Source organism: Acanthaster planci, linkage group LG04 (assembly GCF_054643075.1).
Source record: "Acanthaster planci isolate LZ-2023a linkage group LG04, COTS_SCS, whole genome shotgun sequence".
In the NCBI taxonomy this organism is placed as follows: Eukaryota; Metazoa; Echinodermata; class Asteroidea; order Valvatida; family Acanthasteridae; genus Acanthaster; species Acanthaster planci.
In genome coordinates this window covers 13032547-13046304 of record NC_141780.1, presented here as the reverse complement: position 1 = coordinate 13046304, position 13758 = coordinate 13032547, and the positions used below count along the sequence as shown (strand labels likewise).

At 43.0% G+C, this 13758-nt stretch overlaps 1 protein-coding gene across 1 annotated transcript; it reads right to left on the bottom strand.

Moving 5' to 3' along the window:
* Window positions 1–1099: 1099 nt before the first annotated feature.
* Window positions 1100–7358, bottom strand: LOC110988539 (muscarinic acetylcholine receptor M2-like). The gene is made up of 2 exons (XM_022252158.2): window positions 5489–7358; window positions 1100–1673 (listed from the first exon to the last, which is right to left on the bottom strand). The coding sequence occupies exons 1-2, from the start codon at window positions 6692–6694 to the stop codon at window positions 1554–1556; spliced, it is 1326 nt and encodes a 441-aa protein (XP_022107850.1). The 5' UTR covers window positions 6695–7358; the 3' UTR covers window positions 1100–1553.
* Between the last annotated feature and the right edge of the window lie 6400 nt (window positions 7359–13758).

Sequence of the window (13758 nt, the reverse complement as noted above, 5' to 3'; positions counted from 1 at the left end):
TACATCTTAATGTTTCAGTTGGCTCGTTTTTCAAATTTTGTTACAGTTTTTGAAGGTGTTTTTTGCTGCCGTTTTGTGAGAACTTTCATGTTCATGAGAAAAACTGTGATGTTATCTCAGAAGGAAAACCTCACCGTTGTAACTTTGTGCACAGAAAAAGCTGGATCTTTTTAGATTTAGCTCGAGTGAATTTCTCTTTTTGGTTTTTCATTTTTTCAGCAAGTAAGCAACCTTTTCCTCAGAAGTACTTTCAGTAAGGAAATTCTGGGGTCACGAGTGAAACAGCTAAGCCGATGTATTGGGCCATTTCCCTGCTGGATGACGTCGCAGCAACAGCGCCCTCAGTTTCCAGGAAAGCAGGGACAATTTTGAATATTAAAAAAGTGCACTGTTCAATACATTTAAACTAAAGGGGAAGTCCAGTAGTTTAGATACATTGAAAAAGAGTCGCAACGTTCCAAAAGTGTGTGCCTATTAAAAACTGATCGCTGCTACCCTTTTGTGATGTTAAAAAAAACCCAAAACAAAAACCGCGATGGTTTTGCACATAACTCCCTCCGTTCATTGATTCACTACAATTACCGGATGCCTTCCACTGCTTGGCTACATGTACTGTAGAGTTGCAATCTACAGGCGTGGATAGTCTTGATGCAGCAGGCATCTCTCTGCTGGTGTAACTCGGCGCCGAAAGACAGCGCAATCAATCGGTTCGGGTACAAAAGCGCTGTTCTTTGTCGATGAGTTACGATCCATAATGAACAGTGGCGTCTGGCACCACGCATCACGACTATCCCTGGAGAGCCATGCGACTTAGGAGGAGCCCACACACTGTACAAGATGGTAACCGGCTTCCTCTTCGTTTAACAGGAAAGAACGGTCTCTCCATTAAAATGGCATTTCTAACGAGTATTATCTTTTTTTTTCTAAACTTTTTTTTTTACTTTTTATACTGAACTTCTCAATGCAGAGGCACTCTTCTTTTTCTGAAGCCATAGTAATCTTGACCTGTCATTTTCCACTTTTTTACTGAACGATAGAATTTATAAACGGTAATTAATATTTTACATCTTTATCTGAATTCCTTGAGAATTGTATCGTGATGAAAGCAATGTCAAACGCGCGAACTCAAAATGAGATCTTTTAGACGGCACAGTGCCAAAGACCACTTGGTTTTAATTTCATGATTTAGCTGTGTGACATTAAGCCTGGTTATTTTCATTAAAAAAATTAAAACATGAATGAAACGCTGCCAGATGTCCATAGTAGGCGTGTTTATCCGATCATGGCTCATCTCCAGTGTCGTCAACTGGAGAACTTTGATATCAAACCGCGAATTCATCACCAATTACACTAGCCTGGCCTTTCAGGTCGATCACAGAAAACAAGCCACAACTCAATTTTCCCCGAAATTGTATCTTGTCAAATTTACACGCAGCGGCACCTCTGTTATCATTGAGGTCGTCGTGGTCTTCGGCTGCAATGATTATTGGATATCGTTCCGCCCGTCTCCGAAATTGCATTCACCGTTCTCCTTCAGTAGGGCTATCGCTGATTCAATGACTCCGTAGACCGCAGCAGAGCACGCGAATAAAGGCCTGCTTAAAGAGGCGATTGCAGACGGCGTAGCAGAACGGGTTGGCTGCACTGCTCAGGTGAACCAGCCAGGACATAGTCTGGATGAAGATCAAAATAATGAAAACATAACTAGAGTTAGCCAAATTGATAATTTTTGTGAACTACACAATAAATTATTGGTGATGGGCGTCGTTGCCGCGGGTCGAAGGCGGGGCGCTTGCCCTCACCTCGGGGGAAAAAACGAAAAATAAAAAGAGCGGAGGAAGGAATAAGAGAAAGGAATGAATAAAAGAGATGAAGGGGTGTGGTTTTCCAATTTGCAAGGGAAAAAAATGATCGAAATTGCCCTTCTTAATGCCACTTTTCATGGTTTATTAGTTCGTTGTTGGTTAAGTTCTCCCTGCTCTGGGAACTCCCCCCCCCGAAAATAGTGCACTGCCCCTCCCCGAAAAAATCTCTAAACTGCCCGTTGTTGCTATATCCAGCAAGAAATGAGATCGAGGGTTACCCCCCTTGTCCAATCGCTATACACACTCTAGACTATTGTTACCTAACACATCCTCCTAGATGTCTGAAAAAAATTCCTCAGATTCTAGTGAGACAATGACGAACACAAAGCGGGGGGGGGTCTCTCCATCTCATATCTTGCTTCATAATTTGATTGTTGGAGGCAATCCGATGTCATCACAAGTCGATCACTGTGTGCAGCAAAAGAGCACAACGTGTTCGCTTCCAAACCGCTACAGTCGCTGGCTTCGGCAGCAGAATGTGGATTTCTACAAAGATGTTCGAAGTCACATCGTGGCTCCCCACGTCAGCTGAGAGCAAATCACTACAAACTCCACATACCCAAAAGGGCCATAAATATGGAATTGTACCTTTTGGCCTTACAATGAGTATGGAAGCATAAAATTCTAAGAAACTTCACATGAGGTGTCGTAACACTCTCCTCAACCATACACTAGAAGACACTAGAAGAGTTTGGGCCAAAATCACTCCTTTGCGTTCACCCTAATTACCGGGGCATAAATATGGAATTTTACCTTGTTGGCCTTAAAATGAGTATGGAGCCATAAAATTCACCGAAACCTCACGCGAAGGAGATCCTCAACCATATACCAGAAGACATAAGACCGAACAGCAGATTTCCAAATTTTATGGGCGATAATCGCTCTTTTGCGTTCACCCTCTCTTCAGAGCATTAATATGGAAGTTTACTTTCTTGACCTTAAATAGTATAGAAACGTAAAAATTCCACGGAACTTCACGTGAGATTTCGTAACACCATCCTTAACCATATACCAGAAGACGAAAGACCTAACAGCAGATTTCCAAATTTTATTGGGCCCAAATAACCATTTTGGGTTGTTTACCCTATTACCAGGGCGTAAATATGGAATTTTACCTTTCTGGCCTTAAGGTCTTAAAATGAGTATGAAAATCAGTATGTCCCATGCAAGTGCCCCCCCATAGAATGAACCTCAGGTACGCCTTTGACCACATCCACGTTATCACTGACGTCTTCCAATTTAAATGACTACCAAAGACCATTCAATCGGACACTTTAATCTAGTGAGTGTGGCTTTAAAATCAATGCTGCACAGTAGTTTTAGATTGGTTGTGCCACTCCGTATAATTGGTAATAAACCCTTTAATTAAGATCGAGGAATCCCACGGTTTGGACTGTAACGCCATTATCCATTGCACGGTCGTTAAATCCTGAGGCCATGTCTCTTTAATCGACAACAGAATCTAATTCCAGTGGTATATAACCCCTCCAGATCGTCTACAAACCAATTGTACCACTCATTTACATTGGAAAAATATATTTTTGCACATCTGCCCCTTCATGGCGATCCGTTCGTTGACGAGTTTGACGCTGTTCCGAATCTTTTATTCTCAGCTGTATTTTACTAACACTGACTAGCTTACTAACTAACTAACACGTGGGCGTGTTACTCTGGCAGATGTTGGACTTTCATTGTGACCAGCAGGGAGAACAAAGGACAATAACAAACAAAACTGTATACATTCACATTTCTCAACCTGCTGAAAGTTACACCGATTCAAAATCACAGTAGACGAGTTCAGCTAACTGACTTGACTGGGGCCATTTGTCCTGCCGTGTCCTGCGATGATGTCATGTCCTGCCCCGCCTTGCCCTGTCCTCTCTTCTCCTCGATGGCGTAACTAGGGTTAGGAAGATAGGCACCCCCCGAGGACCGAGCCCCCCTGTGCCCCTCGCTCAGAAATTAGAGTCGGAAATCTGCCGTAGTCTGCCTTCGTCAGTTTTTAACCATTATCGAGTCCAAATTAAGTGCCACATCCAGAAAATGAGGCTCCTAAGTGCTCCCTTCAAAATGTACCTCAGTTACGCCAGTGGCGTTTTTAAAAACTAAGGAGTGTCTGTATCAGTGGGCTATCACCCCAACTGTGTGTCGGAATTGAACAGTTTCAGCGACAGCAATTTCGGGGTGATGGCATAGGCCTAAACCATGGCCCCTTTCACCAGATTTTGTTGTGCAAAACTAAATTTTCGTGAACCTTTTTGGAACTTCCATGTGAAAAATGCAGACAAAACTAAATGTTTTTACAACTTCGAACCATTATCTCAATGATACATCATGATATATTTAATGTGTGCTAGTTGTTAACGTGTGGTACTGGCAACGGATCATATAATTATTAGCATGGGACAAAGCCATGAATTGTTGTATCTCTACATGAATGTGGGAGAAGGTAATGAATTTACATGCTCAAGTGTCGCTTGGATCCCAACCCAATAGCAACAGGAGCTGTCGAACGGTATAGAGTTTGCAATTTGTAACCCGAATGTTTGTTAAGTGATGATGTTACGTGCATGCAGCTGAAGTCTGTGTAGACGGGAAATGCAGCAAGGATGCAGTAATGAAGACGTCTTGCAAAATGAAGAGGTACTGGTTGGCACTTGCGGGCACATATACGGTCTCCTGAGCCGCTGGGAAGATGGTAGATGCTGTCCAAATTTCAGAATATTGTTATTTGCGCAATAGTCCACCCAGGAGACCTCCAGGATTAGGGGTGTTTAATTTTCGCTCCAATCTCCGAATCCCTTGAAGGAATGCAAGGGTATATTTTTAATTAATGTACTAGTCAACCCCGAGTAGATGTAAAATAGTACACAATTGGATCATAATAGATGCTCGCAGAAAATATACCTAGGAGTGGGTTCAACGATTACTGGAAGGTATGACACCATCTCTTTGTAACCTGAATGTTGTCACCATGCAATCCGCGCACCGTGCTTTGGGATTCGGTGAGTCGATCTGTCATTGAAAAACGCGTGTATCCACGCACAGAGCAAGTAACCAAATACTCATCAATTTAAAGATTTTGGAAGTTATTTGATCTTTCGACAACCATTTCTTCGTTGAGACTACGATGTTCGTAACGACGTATGGTCGGCCGACAGCCATTGACTAATCACAGCTGTGATATTGTACAGACGCCATCTCAGAAATGAGTTGGGCAACTTTAAGGCGACTATTTTTTCCCGTAGTCTGTTTTCCAGTGGTCGGTTCCTTCCAGCATTTTAGAGGTATTCATGTTCAGACAAGTAGGTTGCAGGATTACACACGTTGCATACAGATAAGCAGTATACACATGGCTACCATGAAAGATATTTATTGTAGACAATAAATAAAAATATTTTCGCACTAATTACTTATACCCACCGCCTGCATTAAACGTGACATTTACCATGACATTTACAAATTAAGAAAGGCTCGTTATAGGTATTTTGTTTGTTACCCAGAATTCGTAGACCTTTTTATTTCATAGATTGCATACATCTTAGGACCTTTACCGAATATAAGTCTTCAGAATTTTCTATACATGTATATAAACGGAGATTAGTTGGTTTGGTGTGACTTACTCTGAATTCACGTATATCAAGGGCGTTATCTGGATTCACACCTGCCGTGAAAGCAAAGACAGACCAAGGTAGAGCAGACACTACCATGACCACCAGGATACAGGTCAGAGTACGTGTTGCTCGGAGGTTTGCGAGATGCCTGCGATACCGTGAAGAGAAAACAGAGTTCTGGTGAGACGAAGGCGTGTCATGGTTGGCGTAGGATACTCCAGTTTCCGGGGTTTGAACGCCTCCTTGGATTCGAGTTTCATTCTCTCGCTCGTCGGGCGGATATCCTCCGTTCACGATTCCGTTAACATCGCTCGACGAGACCCTGGATGCTTCTGTACTCGTTCGTCTCTGTCTCGACGTGCCGCACGAGCCGTGCGAATCGTCGAGATCTTTCTCAGACCTGGCCTCGTTTTCCCTAACGCCGCCACTCCCCAGCCTGCTGACTACTCCCAGCGGTCTCTCTGTAGCGCAGATGACGGAAAGTTGGTGGACAGCCCGTGCCTCGCGATTGTCCTTTTGGCGACCTCGGATGACTGCTTGGAACACAAAAATGTAAAGGATGGTGGTGGTCAACATGGGGATCCAGGACAAGACGGCAATGGCAAATACGAGCAGTGGGAAATGGTAGCCGTACGACCCGAAACAGTCGGGGGGCAGGACGCGCCTCGTAACACCGCTGTACGGCAAAATGATTATCAATGGTGTCCAGATAAAGAACGGCACTACATAGCTGAAAGACATCATCAAGAGTGCGTGCTTGAGGGTTTTCTCTCTCAGGTGGACCAGTGGCCTCTTCAGAGCCCTATACCTGTCCACACATATCATCAACGTCATCAGGAAAGTCGCATGGAGGAATAGGTGGTTGAAGTATACATTGATTGTGCAAGCCGTCTCGCCAAACGGCCAAGCCTCCAGGAACCACGACACATTTTCAAGGATGGGCGTAATGCCGCCACTGACCAAGTCAGCCACGGCTAGCCCAACAAGATAGTAATTGGTGTATGTCCGAAGCTTTGGCGTCGTGGCGAAGACATAGAGAACTAGCAGGTTGCCGAGTAATGTAACGAGTAAAACGAACGTACCGACAATGGCCCTGATGTAGAATCCCGGCGTGTGCAGGGGTGGTCCGACCTTGGTCGGTCCGGTGGTGGAGTTGATGATCCATCCATCAGCAGTGAAATTGAAACCGAATGGAAAGTCGTCACCACGCTGCATGATGATGGATGTGCGAATCTCAATCAGTAATTAGGCGACCAGGTTGCATCCCCTCACCTTAGTCTCAGGATATCAAGTTCAGAATAAGTAAATACCACAACTATTATCCCGCCAACAAGCGCTCAATAGGGCTCAACCTTGCCGTGTCCTGACACCAGCTGCCCGTTTGTCAGTTTCTCTATGTGCCGACTCGAGTCTTCGAAAGGGCCTCGTCTACGAACCGTCATGTGCGTGAAATACGGCGATCCTCCTGCAAAGTGAAAGGAGGACGCACTTGGCTAACTAGTGCAGCGGCTTCAGTCACCGATATGACTGGTACGTGTCGATGTCGTTTACCCGTTCCCTCCCAAGCTTCCCGCGTCATGTGGCATCACTGACCAAATCGAGCACTCACCCCTGGTCTCATTTAGTAGTGGAGTCGTGTGTTGACACTGTGCTTAATTGCCCAAACGGCAAACATTTGAATAAGTGGAAGACACACGGATCAGCAAAGGAAAAGAAAAAATGAGGGATGTAAAGTGGATACGAAGATTGTGAACTTATCCCATTCTGTCTCCACAAATGATCACAGGCAGGAGGTGGTTTCGTCACTGAAGATCCAGAGGTATTAAGGACAACAGTTCATTTGTTACTAGCATGTGAGTTTAATTAAACTTACCAAATTATGCCCGCCCTTCCCATCGGTTAATAAAAAGGGGTCTTGAGTGAAATTCTGTTTGGCATCCGAGCCAAATGCAAATGTGTTCAAGTTTCGTTTTAATTGTGCTAGTTAAGATCCCCTGAGGTGGAACCTTTTGTTTTACATTATATGTTAGTAACATCACCACATTTTACGACGGAGGCATTGTCGACATCCTGTAAATACTAATTGTTTATGGGTCAGTAAAATCTTAATTTTAGGGGCATGGCTTTCAAGACGATCGTCGTGTTTTTCAGGCTCGTTGATTCGTTTTGTAATTTGTTTTTTATTTCCTTTCATAAAAGTAAAGGGTCATGTAGCACAATACGTGATTGGATAATAAAATTTTAATGGGGAAGGGGTGCCACCATAAAATATGGCATCCTCCATTTAAAATGGTTAAGCGACAGTCTTGGAATCCCTCTACTTAACGCTACGGGCCAGATTTCTCCTGACTGGTTTTCCGAGGGCGGTCCATCTTTTCGGGGCAGGGTATTTTGGGGATTTGAAGAAGGAAAAAGAAAAGAACCAAATCAAATCGAGCCCAACCCAACCAAACCAGCCCTAAGGCTGCTTCATACTTAGCGAGAAGGTGAAAATGAATGTGTGACGTCAGATCAATATTCGTGCTTACGAATTCGCAAAAGTTGAACACATTTCAACTCTAGCGAAATTTCGCTGCAAATTGTCGTGACGTAAAATTCGCTTCGCTTTCGCATTCGCCTGAAGTATGAACCGGCCTTAACAAAGTAAGAAAAAGGCGCCTTCAACTCATCACTTCCTACAAATTGCTCCCGTTTTTTTTTTCTGAGGGGGGATCCCCTTGCCCCCATCCACTAGTGACTTCAGGCCTTGTGAATGATTGGTCAATTAGATGTTGACTGTTCCCTGCTTTCCATGTTAACAACAATGATCCATATTGGCATGAAAACCCCGACAAAGGATAAAAACAAAATCCTAATTAATCATCGGTTAATTGTTAACTCAGTATTTTTAGTATCAGTGTCAAGGTACGAGCATACCCAGCCACTGCGCTAGTTGAACAAACACTCTTTTGGAATGATTGAGCGGTGCTTGGCTCCCTGTGTACATGGACGAGTGTGGACATAGCAAACACTCTGAATATGGAACCGCATCTTGCCATCAATCGATTGCATCAGAATAATATGTCATGATTTATCCTAAATAGGCTACCATTTTTATTATTTCTTTCAGGAAACTTTGAGTTTGAACCGTTTGATTTCCGTACCGGTATTTAGCCTTGGTCATGACATGAAACAAGTAGTCCGGTTCCATGATGCATTGACAACTCTGGCGCATGGCAACGTAAACGTCTTGTAGCTCCCTCATTTAAAACCGAGCCCGGTCTAGCTCCCTCGAGAAAAGTGCATGTTTTTATTCAGTCGCAATTACGGCCGACTTTCTGGCTGTGTTGTAAGAATTTGTTGAGTCTGGTTATCCGCTGATATTGAGGATATATATTTTAAATTTAAATCAAAAGGCGAAGGCAAAGTTTAATAAGCAAGAGAACCTCTTTAATGCAATTTTTTTCATATACGTTTAATTGTCGTGCTCTCGCGAGCTCACACGCGCCAGGTCTCTTTCATATATTGAAAAGTCGCCTTTGTCCAAGCAGGCATGTATCTATGCCTCTGCCAAGGACAAAGTATCCAACAATATTTTGCGCCTGGCACATTTATTGATTAATGTCCTAGATTAATAAAATCCGTCTCCATTTGGGAGTAAAATCCTTAGGCTTCCTACAGAAATGAAGGTCCTTCTTTTCTTAAAATAATACATACATTGGACTGATTAATTCTCGCGCAAGCAACCATGAAATACATAATGAAAAAAGTAGGTCAAAATAATAGGTTGTTAACGCACGGCGCAATCTTGACGGGCTTCTTCGAAATTCCAGTCGATATGGCTTGATTAAATTTTGAACTAGGCCAACTGTCAGTCTGCCAATAAAAAGCTCTGCATTATTTTCAAAGAGACTAATTGAAAACATTGTAAATATATCTAAAATAACGAACAATAGATCTGAAGTTGAATGACATGATCAGTCTTATCACTGGGCGTTTCGGTTTGAAACTACTGCCTCAAACTTAGACCTAAGACTCTTCTTCCTATTCTTCTGAAACTATTTTACGTAAAGCGAAATTTGCTAGTCTCCGAACGAGGGACTAGCTGCAGTCTTTCATGTAGTAGGCCAATCTGTATAACAATTATAGCACACAGTGTTCTCTTTATGGGTAATTCATAACACAGTTCCCCTCAAAAGGAACCTAGAAACAACAAACAAAATTTAACAAGAAAACAAAATACATAAATTACATATAAAATTGCAGCATACTTTATACCACAAAATTCTTTAAAAACTCTGGGAAACCTTTAAAACCCTTCCTAAAATCCAAAACTAAATATAAATCCAATCCTGCTTGAAGACGATGATAAGAACTCAATCATTTGAAGGTAATTCCACACTCATTCCCATGAAGACAGCATAAGAACTTAAAACAAAGAGATTATCTGGTGATGGCGTCATTATGAAGATTAGTTTAATAGCTCTGCTTGTGAAAAGCGAAGCACATCGATTTGTGCGTGCGACCAATGGTCTCCACGGAGCTCCGGAAGTGCCATCCTTCTTGTTAAGATTCTGACGCATGAATTCTTGGGATGACAACATCATACACCCAAGATGTCGACATCCTGAGATAAATTATCATGGGATGACGACATCGTAACATTTGGATGACGACATCTTGAGGGTAATTTATTACGTGATGACGACATCCAGCAAGGGTGGTGTCTACTTCATTTCCTTTACCAGTGTACTTTTCCCGTTGTAGGCCTACACATGGTAAGTTACGGAGGCCTACGCACCAGTAGTGTGGTCTGATGTTTCTTTTATCACACGCCAAAACGGGCGATTCACAATAGTGCATCTCCGGCTCCAAGAGTTTGCAACGCGTTGGCCAATCACAACACGCGAAATTTGTCGACCCTTTCCAAACGCGCTTTGGGTCGACAAATTTTGCACATTGTGATTGGCTAACACGTTCCAAACTCTTGGAGGCGCCCTATTGTGAAACGCCCGTATTGATAAGCAATGTCATTATTCTACTTCTCAGGATGTCGATATCTTGCCTGTATGATGTCGTCATCCCAAGAAAATATATCAGGATCTCAAAGAAGTCGGATGGCACTTCCAGAGCACCGTAAGTTTGAGTCTTCTTTGGATTATGACTGTCCATTAAACAGATGTAGAGAGGATGACCAGCATCTCTCCAGCTATCTGTAGTTTATCACACAGCTGTTGACTATAGACTGTTTCTGCTGATAGCAGACAATCGCTAACGATTTTACTAGCCCGTTCGATGGAATGGTGAGCTTAATTTTTCACTTTTTATTGGTATTTCCAACCCAGTATAACAAAAAGTAGGTCCAAAAAAAAAAAAAAAAATTAAAAAATGAAATAAGTCAAGTTAATTTTCTTCCTCACATTGATTGAATTCAATTTCCTCAGGCAGTACATTCTCGAGTTCAGTCTAACTTATCTTCAAACACAACCCCAAGATACTTACTTTTAGAACGGTCAGCTTCACATCCCATATTTATTTAGTTTACAGTATGCTGCAAGCCAGCTTCTTGGACCCAGGTAGGTAGACCCGTCATCATTCTTTAAGACCAACGAGAACTGTATCATATTTCACCAAAGGACAACTTTCGTCGGTGGACCGAAAAACACAGTAAACAATCTGTGGGGGATTTGTGGGGGATACTTGACCAGTCGTGGAAATTTCTAAAAGGGGTGGGCATTCAATAGCCCACAACCCCACAAAAGTGGGGGATGAATACCCCCCATCCCTCTGGGATTTAAGCCAATGTCAGAACGGATTGAATCACTGAGACGAACAAATTGTGAACGGAAAGTGAGATAATTCAAAATGAACAGTGCGAGGAGCAACTGAAATTTCGAGAATCTGCCTAGCCCATTATGATTTTGCATTGTATTAAAACTGTCAGAAAAAGACTAGTTTCCCTTGAAGCAGCCTATGTAAAATATCAGGAAGTCCATACTGAATGTGTTCGCTTAGCGTCACAAGTTGATAGGAAAGGCTACCAAAGTATGAACAAGACTTCGAGGAGATTGAAGAACTCACGAAGGATGCCTGTCACCACTCGCCAGTATAGTGAATTCACTGTCGGGACAAAACATGTCATCCTGATGACGGCACCTCTCTGCGTGGCACTAGCGTTACCTGTCATCGAGCAAAGGCTGCCTTTGGAAGGCCAATGCTCTATGTTAAGGCAAAACTCCTGAAACGAAAGCAGGAAAAGGAACTTGAGCAACTGAGGCAAATGATGAACAGTTGCTGAAACAGAAAGATGCCATGGAACCCCTGCAAGTGGAAAGAGAACTTGAGGTGGCACAGGCGGAGCAAGAAACTTGAGCCATATTTATGAGCCCTCCTCTACAAAAATCATGAAGCGGAGTACTGGGCGGTGACTGGTGATCATGCAGTATTTGGCTGTGGTGAAGCACAAGATCAACAGCACTCAACAATTAATGCTCCAGCAGAGCTGCCTGCCTGATAAATGTTCAACATTCCAAGCTTAACCGTAATGCGGAGGCTTGGCCCACTCCTTGAAAGGAACCCACAGGTGCCTTCTTAACCTTGCAGTGACAGATGTTAGATTTTGTGAATCTTCCAAAGACCAATCAGATGTCCTTGGACGGTGACCTTATGAGCTATTGGACATGCAAGAACTCTTTCGACAGTTGTGTTGGAAATTCCTCTATCAGTGGTGGAGCCAAATTGAACAGACTGTTCGAGTAATCTAAAGGAAAGACAGCTCATCTCTCCTTTAAGAGAGTCCTCAATGATGAAACCCTCAGAGGGTTTTGCAAAGGCATATACACTCCTGAAGGAGAGATTCGGCAGGGAGTTCCCATTCTCCAGGCCTGGAGTTTACAAGGTATGCGAGGACCAAATGCTGAATCCCGAAGATTTTGCTGACGTCCAGGGCTGTGTGGAGACATTGAAAGAATTGAACAAACTGAACGAGATTGACTTCCGTGTCAGGATGGTGAAAATCGTGGAATGGCTGCCATTCTTCTTGCATTCCAGATGGTGTATACAAGCCATGAAGATAGTTGAAGAGACTGTTCACTTCCCAAACATGAAAAGTCTTGCCAAATGCCTGCATGTGACTGCTAGAGAGGCCAATGAACCCATCGTTGGATCCTTGAACATCAAGAACAAGGACTAAAAATCATCGAGCAGATCCAGCAGTACAAAGCGATGGAGAGACGTCATTCAGTGTTCGTGGCCAAAATAGCCCCGGTGTTTCAGCTGTCAGAGTCAAATAAGGAAGTCGGGGCATCAAACAAAGATGGACAGCTAAAGCCATGGCACTTCCGCAGCGGAAATCATCGTCTTGATGCTGGTGGTGCTTTCAGGCAAATATTACCCAAGGTGAGACTGGAAGTGGTAAAAAAATAAAAGGCTCTGTTACAACTGGCTTGATGGCTAGTTACTGTGTAGCCCGATGGTGCAAAAAGACAAGTGGTTGTCGGAGAGTCATTGAATCTACCCCAATAGATGAAAGGTGAGATGAGTGCAAGAGTTGTAGCTCTGGGCAACAGATCACTTCCTGTAGAGAGAGCACTTAGTGTGCACTGGGACACACATACAGATGTTCTTGGCATCAAAATACAGCTTAAGGAAAAGAGCTGCACAAGGAGTATTCTTCTGAGTCATTTGAGTTCTGTGTATGACCCCTTTGGATAAAATGAAGTGAAACTTCGCTCGAACTGAAATGTGTTGGGTTTTTGAGATTTCGCAGCGCGAATATTGATCTGACCTTACAAATTCGCCTTTGCGTTCGCTCTCAGGTGAAGTATGCACCGGCCTCTACGCTTTTGGCCCAGGGGGAGGGGGTCTTACTAAAATGAAAAAAAAGTTTCCCTTGGATTCGAACGCACGCAAGTTCAACTACTAAACACCAACTTTTTCCTTATGATCCCGGAATGTCCTCGATTTTTGCTTGAACTTAAGCTTTAAAAAGTTATCCAAAATCACATATAAAATATGTGTTCAGGCATGTGTATTGTTGCAATCTTGCAGAAAATGAATTTGCGAGCTGCTAACTTTGAATAACATCCCATAATCCCCCTTTATTTTTTTTCTCCATGGAGCATTCTTTTCATCCGTACATGGGCTTGATCGCTTTGACTTGTCTTGACAGCTCTGTTTTATTTTGTTACATTCAGTTTCTCTTATGTCTGATGGCTAGAAGCTTGAAGTCTGTTGGTTCACTAGCTGACTCACACCAGGTTTAGATCAAGGGGTAATTGTCTAACTAGTTTCTTTGTATG

Excerpts from the sequence above, each read along its gene's own strand:
- LOC110988539 (XM_022252158.2), bottom strand. The coding sequence starts at position 6,694 with ATGCAGCGTGGTGACGACTTTCCATTCGGTTTCAATTTCACTGCTGAT. Across the intron at positions 1,674-5,488 it reads TTGATATACGTGAATTCAGA|ACTATGTCCTGGCTGGTTCA; the intron begins GTAAGTCACACC and ends ATCTTCATCCAG.